This window comes from Hylaeus volcanicus, chromosome 8 (genome assembly GCF_026283585.1).
Source record: "Hylaeus volcanicus isolate JK05 chromosome 8, UHH_iyHylVolc1.0_haploid, whole genome shotgun sequence".
Lineage (NCBI taxonomy): Eukaryota > Metazoa > Arthropoda > Insecta > Hymenoptera > Colletidae > Hylaeus > Hylaeus volcanicus.
In genome coordinates this window covers 13,860,296-13,883,532 of record NC_071983.1, presented here as the reverse complement: position 1 = coordinate 13,883,532, position 23,237 = coordinate 13,860,296, and the positions used below count along the sequence as shown (strand labels likewise).

General features: G+C 33.1%; 1 protein-coding gene and 1 long non-coding RNA gene across 3 annotated transcripts; one reads left to right on the top strand and one right to left on the bottom strand.

The window, feature by feature from the left end:
* Positions 1–246: 246 nt before the first annotated feature.
* On the bottom strand, positions 247–6,878 carry LOC128881316 (juvenile hormone esterase-like). Of its 2 annotated transcripts, none has more exons than XM_054132258.1 (10): positions 6,546–6,878; positions 5,494–5,631; positions 5,229–5,388; positions 4,949–5,134; positions 4,228–4,436; positions 3,478–3,574; positions 3,003–3,076; positions 2,210–2,357; positions 1,782–1,914; positions 247–1,309 (listed from the first exon to the last, which is right to left on the bottom strand). In XM_054132258.1, the coding sequence occupies exons 1-10, from the start codon at positions 6,744–6,746 to the stop codon at positions 1,087–1,089; spliced, it is 1,569 nt and encodes a 522-aa protein (XP_053988233.1). In that variant the 5' UTR covers positions 6,747–6,878; the 3' UTR covers positions 247–1,086. The 2 variants fall into 2 exon arrangements, with proteins under 2 accessions (XP_053988233.1, XP_053988232.1); XM_054132257.1 differs by having other exon boundaries at positions 248–1,309; positions 3,412–3,574; positions 6,546–6,876.
* Positions 6,879–8,501: 1,623 nt separating this feature from the next.
* LOC128881321 (uncharacterized) lies at positions 8,502–15,805 on the top strand. The gene is made up of 3 exons (XR_008458042.1): positions 8,502–8,756; positions 14,190–14,304; positions 14,405–15,805. It is a non-coding gene; the product is annotated as an uncharacterized LOC128881321 (long non-coding RNA).
* The last annotated feature ends 7,432 nt before the right edge of the window (positions 15,806–23,237 follow it).

The following is a 23,237-nucleotide window of genomic DNA, read 5'->3' as shown; positions in this document are numbered from 1 at the left end:
AATTCTCACAGCTAATGATTTCTTTTTGTTACTGTAGTATTTATGCAGAAGCAACAAAAAAATAATTTTCTTCTATTGGTAATGTTCATCCGAGACGATTTTTGCTGGAAATTCTGAGAGGCGTAGAGGTGTGAATATTAAACAAAATATCAGCTTATAGGATACGATAAGACGAAACTTTTTTACATTTACAGTTTATTCATAGGACGTTTAATTGCGGAAATAAGAATTAAAAACTTAACAGACCTTTTTCGTGAGACCTTGCAGTGGTCTCATCCTGTTGATGTTGCATTAAAGAAAACAAAACAACAACAGTCGAACAATCGAATTTTTAAGAAATATCCTCTCATAAAGAATGACAAAACGAAACTTTTTTATATTTACAGTTATTCATACGATGTTCAATTTCAAAGATAAAAATTTAAAACTTAGAAGATCTTTTTCCTGACATTCCACTTCTCCAACGAACTTTTCAATTTTTATTTTCGAAACTAAGCACCCTATGAATAAACTGTAAATATAAACAAATTTCATCCCATCATCCCCTATAAGCTGAAATTTTTTCAAAATTTATTTAACGAATACAAACATTTCTCTGAGTTCATTTCTCGAGGGTGTATATATACGCTCTTTGTATTCAAAGGGTTAATATTGAATATAATTACAAAAATGTGCAATAATAAAATTACAAACATTAGATATACAATACATGTATACATATAATACGAATATGCAATAATAGCATTACAATATACAAGTAATAGCATTACAACAGTATTAACATATTAATATTATGAATAGGCGAGACGATTTAATTTCCATCCCTACAAGTGCGGGACAAGTGATATTCCAAGAGCTTAATCAGTTAGAGTTTCAAACCTCAAATGACTTTTAACCATAATAAAAATGATTCTACATCGTAAAAGCATTATGGTACAATACAATTGTTCAGATACCAACAAATACAATTTTTCTTCAGTCAAACCACGAAATAGATATTTAAGCAATAAAGAAGAATTTTCCATAACTCTGTTTAACTGTGCCACTTCGACAGCTTATTTGATTCCTGGAATAAAGACTATCAAATCAAGGGAAAATGCTGGTATAAGGAACATCGTATGAAATGTTATGGCAGAAACTTGCAACTGGCTTCGCGGCATACAAAAATGTCTCTATGGCCAAAGATGCAAGGGGTATCGAACGGGGAACCATTCTGAACTTATCATTGATCTCGAGCTGCACACCGCGTCTTCCAGACGGTTGCCAAACTACTCCACCGATGGGGTTATTGGTGATCGGTGTTGGATTTCTGCAAACGCAACACAAATTGTAAGTGGTTGAAGGTTGCGAAGAATGATCTATAATTATTAGATTGCGGATGTTTACGCAGACTCATATTTTATATTATACACGGAATAAGGACAGAAATGTACATTGAAATGTCTTTTGTCTTCTAAATGTTTTAACGTGTATTGTACGTGTATTTATAATATTTTATGCATTTGTGTAGTATCTGTTTCTTTATTTTCATCCCCTTATCCGCATTAAAGAGAAGAATTCTACATTTATGCATTTCTACACATCACTGTATATTTTTGTGTACTCATCGTTCTCATAAATATGTAAATATCCAGACTCTAACAATAATAAACTACGGTTAGAGAACTAAACTTCAGTTGCGATTATGTGTCTGATTTAAAAAAAAAAAAAAAATAGGGGTTTAAATATCTAACCTAATAAAAAAAGGACTTTAATAGAGAAAAGGAAAAGTATCGACGTACCCATATTTGACAAAGTTCGCCCACAAAGTGACGTATTTACGTCGAAACTGGTTTAATGGAGCATTTGGATCAGTAGGGGCGTTCATTGCGTCTGCGTTCCAGAGAAATCCGACATCGTCCATATGGGCAGCACCTAGAAAAACGTACCTTTATAATAAATAGTGTCTCTCACGTCATGTGACTTGACATTGCGAAGATTGTCGTAAATTGTACTTAAACTAGAGTACCAACTACTGCTAGAGTAACAACTACTAGAGTACTTAAACTAGAGTAAAAAATGGATGAATATAAAGGCACAAAATTAATTTCTACACATAATATTTGTACCATTCACTCACTCATGTTATGTATGTTGAGAAATCTTAGTATTCCTTAGAACATGCTGAAGAAGAAGTATTACCTTTACAGTGAAAACGCATTTGAATTACCTTCTATTGGAATTCCGAAGGCTCTGTGAATAGAATAATTCGACGTGTATGAATTTACATAATAATAAATGGGATAACCGTCGTTGTTTGCTTCCAGGAGCCTTTGGGTGTAGTCGACTGCTGGGATTGCGACGACGGTTGTTATAAACTGCGAACAGGAGTTATAACCATCATAATATATAAAATACTAAACAATTGAATATTTAAGAGATCGAGGTAGATCTAAGCCAATTTTCTGTTAACACATTGATTAAACACCACGTCAACAAAATAAGTATCACGACAAATGTTAAATTTTATACAGTGGGTGTAGTGTATATTCGTATACCGATAAATTTCCCAAAAAATTTTCGTGTGAAATTGTAGTCTATTAACTTCTTTTTTTATAATCAATGATATTCTAAATATTCTCGGAAATCTCTAGAATAGAAATCCCACGAAGTATTAATTGTTTATAAATTAATGTAAATTTCGTTTTCTTTTTATGAAGTTTTAAAAACTTAACAATTGTACGAATACTTATTGCTTTTATATTTCTATCAATTTATTGTTTTTTCTTGTTAATTTCGCAACTTGTATAAATAAACAATTTTTTTTTATACTGTATCTATTCTAGAGATTTCCAAGAATATGTAGAATATAATTGTTTATAAAAAAGAAGTTAATAAATTACAATTTCACATAGTTTTTTGGAAATTGGTGGACGAATAATTTCAGCACCCACTGTAGATTCTTATTCCACTTTGTAATCGGTGGTACATATTTTGTTTAGATACTGTGTTTAGAAAGTTACCTGTGCTGTCATTCCAATGAGTTTGTAGTTCAATTCACGAAACACCATAGTTTGATTTGCCATACTAAAGAGTTCTAAAACAAATAAATGTGAAGTGTAGTTAGTGTAATGTGGAGAATTTTCGAAAATGCATCGATCGCATTACAAAATATAGTAATAGATCAAGAAAGAAATACGACTCACTGGACCAGTATTGATAAGTCCTTAGACCTTAATTCTTACCACTAGAGTTAGTCAAAGGATAGTTTAAACTACTATATAAATAAGTAATAATAGTAATTTCTATATATGTAATTTAGTAATAATTACAATTTAAATAATAGCGAGTAATAATAGTAAAAATGGTAATATTCTGGCGATCGATGCATTAAAAATTAGTCAAACATACACAGTAATATTTATATCTTACTATCGGTAAACTCAAGGGCTTCGTTAGCCATATATCCAAATATTTTTTCGCACTTCTTGAACTTGCCTGTCATAACCAACGTTGTAGGACACTCCGACAGGAATGTGTTCTGCGGAGAAGCATTCGCAGGGTTCTCAATGGTTGGCCTAAATGGTAACAAGTCCTGAAAATGTAGTAATTTCAATTATTTCATTGCAAAATGATCAATTTCCCAAAAAGCTTTTGTGTGAAATTGTAGTTTCTTAACTTTTTTTTTCAAAATCAATGATATTTTACATATTCTCGAAAGTCTCTAAGATAGATATAGTCCAAACAACATTTACTAGTTAATATAATTTGTGAAATTAACAAAAAGAATGCGAAAAGTGGGTAAAAGTATAGAAGCAATAAGTATTTGGACGATTCTTATGACGAACCATTTACAGTAGATTTTGTAACGTAAACACATTAGTTTATTGCTCCGTACGAATTAGAAAACATCAAATTTCCAGTAAAGTACTTTTAAACAGTTGTACGAATACTTATTGCTCCAACATCTCTATCGATTAATTGTATTTTTCTTGTTAATTTCGTAACTTACATAAATAGCTATTTTTTTTTTGTAATCTATCTATTCTAGAGATTTTCGAGAATATGTAGAATGTCATTGTTTATAAAAAATGAGTTAATAAATTACAATTTTACATAGTTTTTTTGGAAATTGATCGGTGTACGAATACTTTCTACACCCACTGTATAAAGTAGATGTCATTGCGGAATTAAAGACGACACGTGTTAACAGCATTATACTAGATGTTGACAAACAGTTTGACTCACAGATAGTGACACCCCTTTGAAGGAGGATGTCGCGAGTACGAGTTTCATAGCAGGAATATTAACGAGCTCTCGATATATTTGATTTGTGTCTTTATTGTCAACACCTAGGGCATCAGCTAGTCGATGAGCAGACTTGAGTGCACTGATTGGAGTAGAAAACAACAAAACCAATGGCGTTCCACTGTGACATATCGAACGGGTGAATAGATCTGTTAAGAAAAATGTTACGTATAAATAATGCCGCACATGACGAATAGAAAAAATTGAATCGAAATTGTAGAATACAGTTTTTTTTATACGACGCTTTATTTAAAAAAAAAATAAGTTTGAAAATTTGACGAGTACGCGTGGACTCGGACCAGCTTCAGCTCGACGGATTTCATTGTAGATCATAAGCATAAGAAGAAAGTAAAATCGATGTAAGAGATATCATTATGTTGCTCCTACTCGGAACAGTAAGATAGTAAAATCCGTCGAACTGAAGGTATATGAAGTACACGCGTACTCGACAAATTTTTGAACTTATTTTTTTCGAAAATAAAGCGTCATACGAAAAAATGTTATTCTACATTTCCGTAAGAGTTAAACACCGCAGTTAAGATGCCTGTAATAAATGGACTTTCAAAGTAAAAAATATAAAATGTAAATTTACGCATATTTACAAGGTGATAGAATAAAATAGAAAAAAAGACAACATAAATGGTAGCAGCTGGCAGGATACCTTTCGACTTATCGGACAAATGATGAAGTAACACAGCAGCGCAGCCGGCACTTTGTCCAGCTACCGTCACCTTGGTTTTATCGCCTCCAAATGCGGCGATGTTGTCCTGCACCCATCGCATCCCTAAAACTTGATCCTTCATAGCAGCGTTGCCCAATACTTTTGTATTATTCAGATACAGGAATCCTGAAATGTCCGATTGCTTGAGATATTTGATTACCTAGGCACGTTTACATGGTACGAGTTTCGAAGTGCAGTTTCTACATAAAGATGACTGCACCTAAAGCGCCCAGCCGATAGTTAACGCTGACAACAACAACATCTTGCTCCATGAGGAAGTCAGGTCCGTAGAGCGTCGTGTTAACGTAGCCAGTGGTGTAGGAACCACCGAAAATCCAGATCATAACGGGCCGTAAGGTCATTCCCGTGTCGAAATTCGTCTACAGGGAACAGGGAGAAGCAACTGCGTTACCGGCATTCCGAATTTAACGTGTACGTTTCGCACTTTAGTGGGAAACAATGTTATGGTAACCGTTCTCCCTCACCTCGGGAGTGAATACGCTTAGATGCAGGCAGTCTTCGTCTCCCATGTACTCGGTCGAGAAACCGTCTATTTGAGGACACACGCTACCTTCTTTGGTAGCGTTCAGTACCTTGGTCCATGGTTGTGGTGGTCGAGGAGGCTGCGGTGACAGGTTTAAAGGCAGTTGTTAGATTTTTAGTACAAATTTTAGAAGTATAGGTTTGTTCTATAGGTCGTGGTTGGTTTTCTTTAAATTAACATTTTTCAGGAAGAATAGAATATGTTAAATTCCATTTACAAAAGAATTTTGTTGTTCTACGCTCTTCTTTTCGGTTTTTATGCTGGATTTAAATTCTATCAAATATTAAATATAAATCGAATATTACATTCTGTTAGATTTTTATTGATTCACAAGTTTCTATCTGTAGACACTCTTGAGTTAAGTCTGGGTTGATACAATAAGATTGTCTTATAACTCGTAGCAGTTTTCTTCAAATTAAATAGAATATTTTGGCAAAATATTAAATACCATTTGCAAAAGGATTTTTGTGTTTTACATTTTTCTTTTTGGTTCTTGTACTTGATTTAAATTCTATAATATATTAATAATTACAAATTGAATATTACATTCTGTTAGATTTTTATTGATTCACAAGTTTCTATCTGTAGACACTCTTGAGTTAAGTCTGGGTTATAGGATTGTCTTATAACTCGTAGCAGTTTTCTTCAAATTAAACAGAATATTTTGGCAAAATGTTATATACCATTTAAAAGAGAATTTTAGGCTCCCTACAAAATACACTTCAATGCTCTTCCTTTTTATTTTTATGCTTGATTTAAACTTCATTTATTTTTAACACGTAAAAATGACGGTGTCTCTAATTTTGCAATTAACGTGTTCCTGGGTTTTTTTGAAATCAGTCTGCTATCAATTGAGGTAACGAGACACTCTATTAGCCTATAATTGTTCAACGATTACCATTTCTCGCGTTTTTCGATAATAAACGAAATTACGCGATATAGAAGTCGTTATGAGACTCGAAACATTGATTCAAATAACGTTTACGTGCTCACTTGGAACCTGAGGTTTCCAACCGGTGGTGCCGCATAACGAATTCCTTTGAACGAAGAGTATTTAACATTGTTCCATACAGTTTGCTTTATCGAACCCTGAACAGGTCCCAAAGTTGTGTTTATAATTGGTGTTTGTTCACGCTCCAAACACTGACCAACAGCTGTTAGCATTAAAAAACTCAAGGGTGCCAAGACGTTCATCCTAGCTGCTCGTTGCTTGTCTCACTAATCGACGTACCACTCCAATGGACACCTTTCACAGTGATCCGTTTCCGAGTGTAGTATAACAGGACAACCCTTATCACCAACTCGTATCGACCATTTGCGTGACATAGAATCGAAGCTTGTATACTTATCTAAACAGAGCACAAAGCCCACATTAGTATATCTTCGTGGTACGCAATAGCAGTGTATAATTACGGTCGATTGACGGAAACGCGTTACCAAAGGAATTCGATTATCACCGGCTGTTGTTCCCTATCAGTGTCACATAATTTCTCTGTTTCTTGGTAATATAGGTATATATATTAAAACGTCGTTAAACCAATACCATCGTAGTGCTATCTTAAACACTGCATTGAGTGAAATATGTTTATGTATCAACGAAACGTAAATAAATATTTTGACGCTGTCGTAGTTGTTACGTTCTGTTGTAGCCATTGCAGAAGGAATATTTAGTTTTAGAATAGCAAAGAATTTTTTACTATCGGGACGAAAATTTTATGATTGTTATTTTCGTCGTTTGGCAACCACGAATGAAACTCTTCTGTGTGATGACGTTTGTCGATTACTATTTTTCTTGTTGATAGCACGATCTTCGTTTCTGTTAACTTTTACGATATCACGATACCAAGTTCGACTCATTGTAAGCTGCTTGCACGGACAAATTTCAAATTTTGTACTATTTCTTACATTCGTTGCTATGCTTCTCGATAAGTAGTTGGATTGGAGGGCTGGGTCTGGGAAGAAAATGTTAATACTGATCCAAAAAGATAAGCAGAAATACAACGCTCATACAAAAAGATAAGCAACAATTTTTGTTGTAAACGCGACGTTAAATCTGTACAAAAAAAAATGTTTTATTCCTAGTTTTTGTTATTAAAATTGTTCTTTAACCCTTTATTTACTGAATTTCTCAGAAGCTTTTAAAATTTAGGGGCCCCTCTTGGTTTTAAATCATCTTATAGAGTTGTCTCTAACAAGCTTCCAAAAGGACAAAAGCTTGTGCTGGCATTCAACAATTAAAAACGAAAGTCACAATAGGTTTCAAAGCGTTTGATTAATACAAGGGTTAAAGGATAATAAAGGGCTAAGTATACATTATATTTAGATTATTTATCTAGGTAAAATAACACCAATGAATCTTCTTTGATTACAACAAGAACGATAGTGTTCACTAAAGTTAAAAAGAATAGAATATTATTTGAACTTAACACTTAACATTTAATAGTAGAAACAAAGAGGTTTAAGAAACACCTTAAACATATTGGGTGTACATGAAAAATATTTCGTCCTATTCAACTGAATATAGAAATGAACTACATGTATATGCAAAAATCAATCAATCACAGGCTCAACACATCCATGCGTACAATAATGTTCTAAAACAAAACACTATCGAACGTGAGGCGTGCGATTAGACCAATTCGGTTTAGTTCGATTTAATAATCATGTAAAAGGGAGAATGTAGCAAAAGCATTGCTGTATATGTGTACCAATACTCATGAAGATCACGAAGTAGTTGAACTAGGAATTTTTAGATTCTCTAAATAATTATTCAAGACTAAAGACGAAGACTACTATGCGCCACCTTCATTGCAATGAACTTTTTATTCTCTTTCAAATATTATTTTGTCTTCTATAACAGATAACTCGAAGTACTTTAGAGAAGTATTACGGCATCCATAAATTTTCAAATAAATTGAACTTTTCTAAAAACCGTCACGCGTGAACAACGGTTCGATTTCGAGACACAGGCGCTTTTCCATCGTAAAAGAAACGTTATCGAATTCTGCCGTGTTTACAGCCATGCCAATGCAGCATGAGTTCGACACGAATGGCCATAAAAAGTTAGTAGCAACAACGCAGTTTTATACAGTGCGGATCAGTCCTTAGAGCAGTGCAGTTAAATTCTCAAGTCACGTTTAAAAATTCTGGTTGCGCGCGAATTCAATTTGTTCTTAGAGCCTTAAAGGTGATACGAAGTTGATGGTAACTATTTTCTATTCATTCGGTATAAATTATCTTCAAAAGCAAGACACAGAAGTATAGATTCGATTGGCTTACGATATTATTTTCATTCACTTTGGAGGAATCATGCAATTTTATCGAACGAGTGTTTACGTGTGCAGTGAAAAAAAAGATTGCGTTTATCGCGACAAATGGAGTTTTCTATCTCTGAAAACTTACGGTCGGGCGTGGAATCGGTCGGAAATAGGCGGAATTGACGTCGGTACCGAAATTTCTCGAGAAATGTCGGAAGTCCGGTCAACGTTGAGCGTTGACCTCGACACCTATTGTTTCTCGATAACGAGGCTAACCTGAAAATATCATTTGCTCGTTCTCACTCTGCGCTCTGTTGTCGCTTCACCGAGCAGAACGGTAAAATCGAAGGGACTCGCTTTTCATTCGTCCCGTCGCGGTTTTGTCGAGCATTCCGAAACGGTTCGCGACACTCCGTTGACCACGAAGGACCGACCATTTTCTAGATCAGTGTTTCTCAACTGCGATCCACGTAATCCTGGAGGGGTTTGTTCAGCTGAAACAATTTATCACGGGTTAACGTGAAAATATGAGTATAAATATGGAAAATGTATTTTTTTTTTTAGTTTTTTTTTCTTTTTAAGTTAGACGTAAACAAAAATTACATTCTTTTACATTTAATGAGATTATTCAAAATGAAATTTTTTCTGTACAAGATAATTACTTCTGTTGTTTGTAGTTAGAATTTTATATGTTACATGGAAGAAATGTTAATTTGTTTGTGAATGATGCACAAGAATTAATTTTGACCAATGTTTACAGTCATAGCTTTACAAAGTTATGCTAAAGAAATGAAAATTGCAAAAATTGGGTAGACTTCATTTGTTCTGAGTGATCAATATTCACACAAATTTTTATTTGAATAACAATTTTCGTGTTAGAGTCCTCCCCTTGTCAGGTTAGAAGTACTCTTCTTTTTTATATGTCAGTTAAAAATGAAAACATCCAACATTTTATGCTGATATTATTTCATAATTTAGATAAACATTTTTTCTATAACATATTTAAATTTCAACTTTCTGACCAAGATACTATTTAAATGCCATGTACACCGTATCGAAAAACATTAATAAGTAGTAAAAATAAAGTCAAACTGTTTGTTAAAAACATTGCAATTGAAAGAAATGCCAAAATTTAGTATGGAAACTTTTTTCCTGTAAGATGTTTCACAATCGATAGTCTGGCTAGCATCGAAAGGGTTAAATACCTTAACATTTCTTTCTCGAGTTTACGTTGTTGTTTTCGAGTTTCCCGAACAGAATTGTCCGTTAGAGTTAGTATTTCGATTATATTGAGGTTTCACGAAGTTGTGCGACTCTTTAGGGATACGTAAGCGCTGTTAAAGGCGAAACCGTGAAACATCGAAGATAGTCGCAGTATCTCCAGGACATAAAGTCCACTTTAAAGGTTGCGGTTCCATGTCGTTACATCGAGCAATCGTCTCTACGCGGAAAACTTTTAATTTTCGCTCAAAAGTTCTTGGTGAAAATATTTGAACAAGTTATGAAGTTAAAATTCTCATTTACTTTTTACCTATCTCTTTTTTACGCTGTCTTATTAATTCTTACAATTAACGAATAATAGTAGGGTTGAAAGAATGCAGTTTCACTTGGTACTTAATAGTATTTACTATTTAAATAAAAACGACGCATAATACTGTTAGAGGAAGAATAATATATAGAACAACTTGCTAATAAATCTGGGTCACAATTAACCCTTTGACTGCGAAGGGCGTATATATATATATATACGTCCTCGAGAAATGGGCTGAGAGAAATGTTTATGTTCGCTACATAAATTTAAAAAAAATATCAGATTTAAGGTATGATGAAATGAAACTTTTCTATATATTTACAATTTCTTCATAGGACGCTTAGTTTCGAAAATAAAAATTGAAAAATTAGAAGTTCGTTGGAAAAATTGAATTTCAGGAGAAAGGTCTTTTAAGTTTTCACTTTTTATCTCTGAAATTAAAAGTCGTAAACTGAAAGTCGTAAATAAACTGTAAATATAAAAAAGTTTCTGTTTGTCATTCTTTATAAGGGGATATTTTTTAAAAATTCGATTGTTCGACTGTTGTTGTTTTTTCTTTAAGACAACAGCAACAGGATGAGACCACTGCAAGGTCTCACGAAAAAGGTCTGTTAAGTTTTTAATTTTTATTTCCGCAATTAAACGTCCTATGAATAAACTGTAAATGTAAAAAAGTTTCGTCTTATCATATCCTATCAGCTGATATTTTGTTTAATATTCACTCGTCTACGCCTCTCAGAATTTCCAGCAAAAATTGTCTCCCGGTCAGAAGGTTAATGATTTCCCTGAAGCAAGGATCATTATTTTCCGAGCCCCTTCCAGTTATTAGTTTTAAATGAGAATTTGATATTATCTCTTTATTTGTATTTCTTATTGTTCGTTCTCTTTCGTTATTCACATCTTCATTTCCATACTTTTATAAATAACCTTAAAACCCTTGTTCTTAATGAAATGCTTGTAGTTGGAGATGACTTTAGGAAAGACAACCGTCACGTTAAGTATATGAGAGGATTTTCAACTGAAAGTGCAAGACTGAACATTTCATAACTAACGAGTATACTAAGATGTTGAAAAAAATCCTTACTACATTTTAGAAAATATATATATATATATATATATATATATAAATGATTGTTTAAAGTCGATCGAATTAACAGCCACTTTTGCTACTTTTTGTTTTCGATACAACATTTTTCAACACAAGTACGTACAAAGATACAAGTCAAACTGTGTGTAATTATTTGACTGCAGATTTTATGCATTTATGATATAAACTAACACAATAAATACATGCTAAATATTCTAGCATATATTCAACATTTTATATGTGTATTTCATGTAAATTTTCTATATTATTGTACGTCATACATGCGTAAAATCTGCAGTCTGATAATCATCTATTAAAATCTAAGCTTTCTACATTGCACCCATTTCATGTAACAAAATGTCCAAAAATTGGTCCTCTTTTAGGTGGTTACGGTAATTACACCCCTGAAATATCAACGTCAGTTGTTCAATGATAGTTTTATCATTACCAATGCGTTGTTTGTTTACGAAATATCGACGATCACAATTTTTCGCGCCAGACAGACCGTTTCAAATCGTTGAAATACGGTAGCGTGGAATTGTAATCGGGTTTTGTTTCCCCTCTAGCCCCCTCCCCCATCTCCATACATTTTACGCGCGATGAGATTACACGTACCATTTTGCGAGCAACGAAATCTCTGGGACACGCTTCGCGTTCTATTGCAATTTAAGGAGATCTACGATTATCAGATACGACAGGGACGCGTTGCGATTTGCGCGAATACCCCTGTCGCCCTAAACGTACGTTTTAACTTTTTACAATGCCAGGTCCCCCCAGTCTGTAATTTGGGTCGTTGATGACCCGAGCGAAATTTCACTCTCAAATTACTTCGAAGTGGTGCGAGGGAGAGCTATAATTCCTTTTAATTTGACTTTACACCTTCGCGGGTAACATCATAAGGACGTTAAAGAGTAATTTCTAATTTTTTGAGATATTTTTTGAAGATTACAACAGTAAACAAACTTGGGGATATAAAGGATCAATTTCATCATTGTGATTAGGCAATAATAAAGTTATATAATATAAATCTGTATGTGAACGTGTGAATTGATCAATTTGTATGTTTAATGCAAATATAGAACATGACTTTAGTAATTTTAATTCATAGTATCATCAGGTATCGATAAAGTAATTAATTATAACAATGTGAATGTGACAATCGATGAACTTTTATATTTTATGGAAATACAGAATATTACCTCAATAAATTAATTCCGTTTGTCTAATTTTCTTATGTGATGACGTAGTAATTAATTAAGTCAATATAAAGATGTGAAAATAAATTAATTTCTAAAATTTCACATTCGAGAGCGTGTCAGAGTCCATAATAAGATTTAAAAGATATTCTCGCCACGTGAATCACTTTGAAATTTGGACTTCGAAAAGAATTACCATAAATAAACATAATTATAAATATGCAGATTGTCAGTCTTCGGGTGATCTCGTGGAAGTTTCGGGCGTTAATGACTCCGCTGGCTCCCATACATTAATCATTCTAATATGGGTAATGACGAGAGTGTATTTGGGAATAATATTGAAAGTTTCATTTAGATATATTCATAGAAAACTTTAGTTATCTATCTTGTTGACCCCGTTGAAGTTTCTCAACAACTGGCCGTTTCGAAGCAAGTTATAAGAAAGCCGCCAGGCGATTTAAAATGGAGAGGATATATGTATGAACGCCGTTCTCAAGTGCACGTTGTTCAGACTTTGTAAGAATAGATATCTTTTTGAGATTATTCTTCCATATCCAGGAAAATTACAAAATGACATTTGAAATTACTATACGATTTGTCTTTATTTCTTTTCATTGGCTAAATTTTAACGGTAAATTACACAGCAAATGAATGTATTCGGTAAATTGGCGAACATTTACAAATTTTCGTTGAACTACATTTTTAACCCTTTAACCGTGGAACGATTTTTGCTGGAAATTCTAGGAGGCGTAGAGGTGTTAATTAAAAGAAAATATCAGCTTATAGGAAATGACAAAACGAAAATTTTATATTTACAGTTCACTCATACAACGTTTAATTTCAGAGTTAAAAATTGAAAACTTTTCTTTGAAATTCAATTTTTGCAACGAACTTCTAACTTTTCAATTTTTATTTTCGAAACTCAGCATCCTATGAAAAAACTGTAAATATGAAAAATTTTCGTCTCATCACGCCCTATAAGCTGATATTTTCTTAAAATTGATTTAGCGAACATGAACATTTTTCTGAGCCTATTTCTCTAGGGCGTATATATACGTCCTTCGCAGTCAAAGAGTTAAGTATGTGATGGAACTCTATAAATAATATGGGGAGACATGAAGTACTTCTCTGTACGTGGTAATTCGAGGGATCAAAGTGTAAATCGAAACTACATATAAAGGAAAAAATACTGCCAAAGTAATTTACCAAAAAAAAAAAAGATAAATTGTACTTTTGCAATTTTAAAAATTAAGTTGCAAACAGAAGAAAGCCGTGTATTTTGAATACGTAAACTGAAGTGTATCAGATTTCGATACATGAACAGGTAGAATTACTGTTGTATATATGTAATTAGAATCCAATTAGTATCAATAACAGCCATCGTGTAACTCACAGTGTTGATTTAGATGTTAAATACGTGTTACAGAATAATCACTTGCGTCCTTGACTCTGCACAGTAACTATAAAAAGCCTAATTATGGAGGAAATACGTAAGCGGCGTAAGTTCCTCTTTATTCTTTCTAATTTTTGTAGTTATCATTTCATAGCGATCGATTTTGTTGGCAGGAAACGAACGTTGGCAAAGCACAGACGTGAAACATTCAACAGCTGTACCGCAGGATGAGAAAAAAGTGCAACAGGCGCCAAGGAACACCCTGAAGTATTATTTTAATAGATTTAGGTACTACCATTACTGTCTGGCGGAAAAAGTTGACACTATAATTGGTGTTGTGTGTCTGACAATAATCAAAATTTATTTTTTCCTAATGGGATTCGAACAGTCCAACTTGAAAGTTGATGGAGATATAAACGCGATGAATATGGATGACGACTAACTCGAATACAGAACTTGCTAATTTTAACTAATTAGTAACAGTTTAATTATCTGGTGAATTAATTTCCTAAGGAACAGTCAGCTCTTGTGCTTTTGAAAATTACACTAACAAATAAACTGCTAGTTGTTAAACTGTTAGTTGTATTTGTCATCTATTATTCCGATAAAATTTTGTTCATCTCTGCCACCAGCCAATTACTGCCGAGTAATTGGAAACTGTTCGAACTATTAATAGGGTCACGTGCAAGGCTGTATTTGCCAGAAAAGCTTTGCTGATGAGCCCAACTAACACATTAGGGACGAAAAACACGTTTATCTTCAATAATCGAAATAAGTGAATTATAAGTCTCAATAATTCCTTAATAACTAATAATTCTTAAATTTTGGCATGCAGAAGTTTTAAAGTTTGGTATGCAAACATTGAATTTTAAGGAGAAAGGTCTTCTAAGTTTTCAATGTTTAACTCTGAAATTAAACGTCCTATGAATGAGCTGTCAATATAAAAAAGTTTCGTTTTGTCATTCTCTATAAGGTGATATTTTTTTTAATATTCACACCTCTACGCCTCTTACAATTTCCAGCATAAATCGTCCGGAGTCAAAGGGCTAAGAAACACCCTGTACATCACAGAAACCTATGTTATTCGAAAAAATAATGTTTGTCCCGATTATTTCTGTTTTTAATTTGTTTCTTCACCTCACAAAGCATCGTTTTCAATTTTATTCCCTACCATTGCACTATTTCGTAGTTGTAATCGTGGAAAACACAGCCAAAGCGAAGCGTCTGAAGGAAATATTGATTTCACGAGGTAATGCTATATAGAATTGTCTTAGTTCGTTTGCGTGTGATTTAAGAAACGTCTTCGGGTAGTACGCTGCAGCTGCAGGATTTAAGATATTCACGAGTGGATCGTAAAAGATGCAGTCCAATCTCCGTGAGGTGTACTACCTAATGGAAACCTTTTTGAGAAACTTTCTACTACGTAGTTATCCAGCAAAAGTCATTTCGCATGGCCAACCGTTGAGGTTATCTCGAATGTTTACTGCCGAAATTTGCTGCTGTTACTCACTGCGTTTTTTTCTCATTTGCTTCATTCCCGAAAGGAAATGAACGTCAGATACGCATAATTCCTCTCTTTGCTTAACCATCCCGTGAATATTACGAAGTAATTTATTTAGGCAGAAGGAAAGGAATTTTTATTTGCTCATAGCGAATATAATAATTCTCTTTGAGCTAGTACCACGAAATGTTTAAAATATTTATAGACACGTTTGCGGATTAAATGTTTGAATAATAATAAAAAGTTTATTATATAATCAAATATACAGGGTGTCCCAGCCAAGTTTGATAGTTGCATTAGCATTGTGTCATCGAGATATCCGATCCCGGATCATGTTACTGTTCATTTATCGTAGAGAAACTTGTGCATTTAAGGAGACTGTTGAATTATAACATTATATTATGTATATGAAAGATCAACGTACAATTTTAGAAAATATTGAAAGCATAAATTCATGCGAATGATAAATTGAAAATTATTTGTTTTAGAGAATATTAGGAATTTGTATGCATTCGTTGGTGGACTGAAAGTTTGAAATTGGTATGATTGAATAAATGCAACAATGAATTCCTATCATTGGAAAGTACGTCTTATCATGAGAAAAAAAGTATGACATGCAGAAGGACCATTGAATTTTAGGCAAAACATAGTTGAACTTTAGTTTAATCGTGTCAAACAATTTACATTTATTATTACTTTCTAATGTGAAAAGAATATTAGATGTAACAAATTATTTTGCTGAAGCTATTTCGCAGTAAGTCGACGCGCCAAATCGAAGAGATTTGTATTTTTCGTTGTACTTTACAATGGCGTTGTTGATACCTGCGTTATATATCATGCATAGGAGTATTTTTCTTCGACTATGGATGCGAGATTTTTGTGAGGTGTTCAAACGGGTGCAAAGGGATGCAGGTGGATTTCCACATTTATCGTGAATACTGCATGACCATTTTCCTAAACAGCCGGAAACGGTGAAAATCCTTACTGGTATCAATAAAATACACAACCATTTCTGAAATAGCATTTGAATTTTAAAAATACAACTTACTTATTTAAATATTTTGATCAAGAAGATGATTCAGTTGAAAAGTGAATTATTTAAATGCATGTATAGTTTTTTAAATACCTTCGACATCGAAAAAATAAACTGAGAGAGAAACGAAAATAATTTCTCCCATTTATGTTGCTCGAATATTTGGTATATATGCTTCGAGATTTTGACGATACGAGCATCAGGTTCAGCAATTCGTTCGTAATAAAGCATTCCAATTAAAATGTGATAATCAGTGCTGGTTTCTCTTCTGAAATGTTATCTTTGTAAAAATTGTCTCTTTATTCAGCACAGCTATCGCTTTCCATATTATTTTCATTTCTACTCGTCGCCAACTGAATTTCTAACCATTCAATCGTGGAATGGAAATTATTCAAATCAGCCCAGATTTGCGTTCATTTGTTATTCGAAATGCAGAGTGAATAGACAAGTACATGTAGATATGTCGTTTATATTTATCGACGTGTAAATGAATTTATTCCCTGACAGTGAAGCAATAATGGTTCAAATTATTTTTCAAAGCTGGATTGTTCATGACTAGTAATTACATTTGTTTATCTTATTTCGTAAGCATTTCCTTGAGACATAAGTGATCTTTTCAAGAATTACGTCACTGAACACTTAAAACGCTCTATTCTTCATTACTACCAATATTAGTAACAGCGATAATGGTTCAAATTATTTTTCAAAGCTGGATTGTTCATGACTATTAATTAAATTTGTTTATCTTATTTCGTAAGCATTTCCTTGAGACATAAGTGGTCTTTTCAAGAATTACGTCACTGAACACTTAAAACGCTCTATTCTTCATTACTACCAATATTAGTAACAGCGTATGAAAATGAGTTCGCGCCTTGTTTTTGCACTTAACCACCAGGCAATTAATTCTCAAATTATGCGATAACTTAATCTCACAAACGAGAATTATAATATGTTTATTTCGTTAGATTCCTCTTCACACTTAAATACACTGTTTTTCTTTTCCTGAATGCTATCAAATGAATCGTTAAAAGATATATCTTCCAATCATTACGTCACTGAACACTTAAAGGGTTAGTCGCAGTTAGGAAAATGGAAACGGACAGTTTCTTGTGTGTTTCTTTTAAAGTATTAAATAATAATTTTTATTAATGAAATGTAAATATATTACAAAGTATGTCTTAAAGAACTATAAAAGAATTTTTGTTTTAAAAAAAGGTTAATTCATTTCGTCATAACAGGCGATGGCGTGGGTGGCTACTTGGTTTGTGGTGATCAAGATTTCCTCAAACTGGTGCACCTGAAAACAAAACTAAAGGTAGATTTAGAAAATATATTAGACTAACGGGTCCCTGATCGAAGGATTTTTTATTTTCTTGTATACTTTCTTTTTTATCCTGTATTGAATCGCTTAATTTTAGTGACAAAATTGAAAATCAACTTCAAATGTACGCCATCTTGTTTTAAATTAATTTTTTCCAAAATCCTTCGTTCAAGGACCCGCTAGACTAATCTATTTTCGAAATCTACCTTTGTTTTTGTTTCCAGGTAAACCAGTGTAGAGAAATCTTGCTCACCGCAAACCTATGTTTTTAAATCATCGTCTACGTCATCGGCTGTTATGACGATATAAATTAAACGTTTCTTAAAACAAATAATGTTTTTCAGGTCTTTAAAACATGCTTTATAATATACTTAATTGTTACTTATGCAAATTATTATTTAATAACTAAAAAAAAATCACAAAGAAATGTCGCTTTCCTCTTCCTGACTGCGACTAACACCTTAAGACAATTTATTCTATAACGATAACAAAGTAGCGCATTGCTTTGAACGTCAGGTAATTAACTTCCCAATGAACGAGATTGTTGCCCATGAATAAAACATTACCCAGCGTAGAGGCCCGAACGAAATATTTCCACAATGGCAATTAGAAAGATTGCGGCGTCGCTGTGTGTAATATATAGCGTCTGTACGTGTGTTTCCGTTCGTATTATCGAGAATAGAAGGTCAGTTGGAAATGCGGAAGATAACAAAAATCACAACAGGTTGACGAACGTCTCGCGCGCGAATTGGGACGATAGAGAAACGATAGCTGCTCGATAGATCCATCAGGAAACGTTTTTAGAATCGGATTTACGGGGTTGGTCTGCGGCTGGTATGAAAATTTAAGCGCAGCCGACGGCACTGCAGGTGCAACCCTACCCTACGCTCGATAATTTATCAGGATCATTCCAAGGGTGGCGCGCGCGGGCGAGAATAGAGCGCCCCTCGAATTTATGATAACGATAACATTGAATAATTCCCTCGAACGATTGCTCGTCCACACTCACGGCGAGGGACCAACAGACGTGACAAGCTTTTGCTGAAACAGAGTCAAAATTACCGCGCATAAGGGTATTGCTTTCGCTGTACAAGATTAACAAAGGAGACTGTCCAAAGCATTACAAAATTTTCTGAACATGGGTTTAAATCAGAGGTTCCCAACGGGGTCGGTACCGCCCACCGGTGGGCGTTGAAGAGATCTAAGGGGGCGCTTTTGGTCGAAGACAAATTTTTGGGGGCGCTGAGGACCAACTACCGCCCCTTGGGCAATACTCGCAAGAACGCGACAAAAGTTTGATTAATGTGTACTAAAAATCTTCGAACGCATGTTTTAACAAATATCTTCAATGTTCAACAAATATTGTAAATGTCGGTGTAATCAACAATTTAGCAACAAAGAAAAGAAACAGATTGTCAATAATGGAACGCAGCGATTTAATATCGAAAAATTATTGTCGTTATGTTGAATCTCGCGGTTAATTGGCGCGTCAGAGTGTGTGTGTTCGAATGGCGGGCTCCTGGCCCGCGCGTTTTTGTTTTCAAGTTCAATTGTTCGTTGAGAATATTGTCCTACAAATATGTTATATCAACTCATGCAGATAAGTTGTTCTGTGATTTGTGGTACCAAAGGAAATCATTCCTCATCCCAAACCAAGTAAAAAGTCCAACACGTTACACCAAGCTCAGCCTTCTCACTAATAATATTATATTAATTTTTTTAATAATATATATTTGTTTATCAAATTTTAAACAATACATCAACATGTTGATGCACATCTTTCAATAAAGTAATTTTAATAAAATCCGGGCCTTGTTTTTAAATATATGTAGAATGTAGTAATATAGTATATTTCACCTAAAAGAGGCGTCGTCGAATCATTGTTTGAAAAAAAATATATATATACATGTCGAATTGAGTAACCTCCTCCTTTTTGAAGTTGGTTAAAAAGGGGGCGGTGGGTCAAGAAAGGTTGGGAACCTATGGTCTAAATTAATAGGTATAAAAATAGGTAATAAATGTGAAGGTATTACTTTTCTTCCGCAAGATCAGTAGGAGAGGCAAAAATCGAATTAAGAATTAAGATATTTCACCTTATATCGTGAATGTATTGGTTGATCTTTAAGACACTTGTGATTAGATTAGATCGGTGACGTATTGAAACGTAGAAAGTAATACGGAAAACTATAGCTCTGTCGAACGAAGAAATAATTCTTACAAGAAATAAAATTTCAAGGAAAGTCCTTCTCTGACTACCACAGTTTAGAAATATCGAAATTTCGAAACATTTATAGGAAATATTCAAATAATATAAGCGCGACAAACTATTTTCATTTTCTTTTTGACCTCTATTTTGGATAATGCGTTTCTTGTGACGAGAACAGATTAACGTGTTGCATACCTTTGTATAAGATACTATGAATCTTACGTTTCATGCCTCTTTTAAAAATAACAAAGTGAATAACAGTAATAAGAAGTATAGCTAAAACCAAAAATTATTTTACTAATTATTCTATCAATAAGTGAACAGAGTAGAAATATTCTAAACAGGTGTACTACGTATTTGTATAATCTATTCATAAAACGTTATGGTTTCTAACACACAAGTAACAGTCCTAATTTACAAGACAATTGTTTGAATATTGTCTAGTAAATCAAGTGTGAATTACATATCCCTTTTTCGTTGTTTACAAGGACACGTTTGGTAAATTTTGTTCCCAGTCTGTAAACGTATTCGCAATTTATTTATAACGCATCACTCACGGGTCGTGTTTATCTCCAAACAAAAGTACATTGTTACTATGAATATACTATAGCTGACTAACCAATTATTTAATTTGAAAAAACATATAAAACCAATTGAACGCAATTTATTCGTGATACCATTTTCGGTCTGCATCCTTACTGTTTTATTCATTTAACATCCCCTCTCGGCATGTGACATTTTCATCCGATTATAATGGGTTAATATTTTGTAACGGAAATCGAGAGATGCATTTATATGTTTAAACATTTATATGTTTTCGTTTGACTCCTCGAACAGGTTATTTGTGCATAAATGAACTGGTTCAATTGCTCTTGTAATTTATTTTGAGGATGTAAATTATAAATTTTCGCATATTCAATATTATAATTTACTTATCAACCTCTTGTAAACATTAATAGGTTTTCTACAAATATTCGATTTTTGCTTTTCTTTTGAAATAAATTTCACATATTCATTATTCTGTATCTATACATCTATAATATAATGGATTATTACAAAGAAAAAGTTTATTTTAAATATATTACATTAATTCTATATCTTTTCTTTAAATTAATTTAAAAATGAGAGATTTACAAAGTAATCCGATTAGAGATATTAAAGGAAATCAGAAGTACTTTATTTTGATACTTGATTTGAGTAGGAACATACGTTCACACTGAAACTTTATTTAAATAACGCGACCAATTCGTCATCATTTAAAACGGAAAAGACAATTTAGTTTGGGCAAGTGGTATGAAAGTTGACGAGTTTCAATGTTTCATGTGGCACGCGGACACGGGCATAATATAAAAACGTGAGATCAGTCATGGCTGTCGGGCATGTTTCAGCTGTTATTTGCGCGGAATACAGTCGAGGAATGCATTAAATTTCCTTCACACGCCACCGTGAAGCGTTTCAACACGAAGAATCTTCAAGGATCTTTCGTTTTTCGGTCCACAGAGTTTTGGAGTTACGGAAACCGTTCGTGGATCGTTTAGTACTCATCGATCCACCGATACAGACACGTCTGAAAACTCTGGAAAGCCGAGAGTTTAATTACTACAGAAACATTCCTATATTAAACCTGAGGCAATCTTTCTGCTCGAGAGTTCAGAGATTCTTTTCATTGGCTCCTAATGTTTACGTACTACCGTGGATGGGCCAAATAATTAGTCACACGTATAAGAAGCAGATATATTTTACAACCGTTGAGACAAACATTCACAGTGGGGTTGTAATTTCTTTGTCAAGACAAACTCTTAAGTTTTCGTTGCTGAGAATGAAATAACATACATATAATTACTAATGTTTGACATTATGTTGAAGAATTAGAGTAGAAGTTGAAACTACAATTTATGATAAAGGTAATTCTTATAAATACTAATAGGTTTCTTAAAAATATTTGATTTATACTTTTCTTTAGAATAGATTTGTATAAGTTCCATTTATAATTATATTGTACTTTTGATCTCGTATAATGTCTGTAGTGGGATTAATTTATGAATCCCTCATTTTACAATTAATTTAAAGAACGGATATATAATTATTACAATATAATTACTATAAATTTTTTCTTTGCAAAAATGTATCATTTTTATAGATATAAAACAATTTATTTTATCTAAAAATATATATAAAAGTTCACGTGTTCATCAATATATAAAATAGTTCACTATTTTAATATGTTTAGTATCTTGATGCTAATCAGTATAACTTGATCACTCGTAGTAGAAGTATTCCATTGACGAATAATTTATAGTTAAAAATATTAAAAATAGCGTTTCCTTTTAAAAATGTATGTACTTAATATTAAAAGACATGTTCTTCTTCACATATAAAAATATTAATTTACTACAAAAATGTACGAATCGAAGTGTTTCCCTTAACAAAATATACGTATCCTCGATTTCTGAAAAATTCTACTCGTTCGAAACAAAAATCGTTACGTTGTTTCATGTCCTGTAAAAGTGTGAACTAGGACTTCCTTGAAACAAAAGCATTGAAAAACTGTTTAAATGGTGTTGCGCTAAACAAAAACCATGAAATTTGTTGGAAAAAGAGAAACAGTTTTTTAAATAGAAAAAAACGATTTCGGATATCATGCAGATTGTAGCCCCGGGGATAAAAACACGCTCACCGTATATCCGTCCCAGGTTTCGTGGAAATGGGTTCACCATTGTAGATGTTTTTAAAAACTGACGAAGTGGCTTCGAGAAAAACGCAGTTATATTGGAGAGCTCGACACTCAACGATTCTATTGACGCAATCTACACACAATGTGGATGATTTAAAATACAGCACATGGTTGGTTCATTTATTTTGAGATTATTTTTAAGAGCAAACCAAAATTAATTATTATACATGTATATTTAAAATGTCATATGTTAAAGATAGAAAAGAAGTTATTTTCATATTCTTGATGTTTATTTTCCATGATACTTGGTACAATTTATAGAGAAATAATTACGTAACTCCCAAGTACTCAGTAGCATTCTTATCTTTAATCGTATTTCTATGCTTATTCAGTGCAATTTATACAATTCTCGTTACAAAGTCATTATTATATCATTTTAATTATTATAAGTTTCAAACACGTATGAATTCATAGAGTCAAAACGTT

Excerpts from the sequence above, each read along its gene's own strand:
- LOC128881316 (XM_054132257.1), bottom strand. The coding sequence starts at position 6,746 with ATGAACGTCTTGGCACCCTTGAGTTTTTTAATGCTAACAGCTGTTGGT. Across the intron at positions 3,575-4,227 it reads TCAAAGGGGTGTCACTATCT|GACTTGTTACCATTTAGGCC; the intron begins GTGAGTCAAACT and ends CTACATTTTCAG. Across the intron at positions 1,310-1,781 it reads GCGAACTTTGTCAAATATGG|AAATCCAACACCGATCACCA; the intron begins GTACGTCGATAC and ends TTGCGTTTGCAG.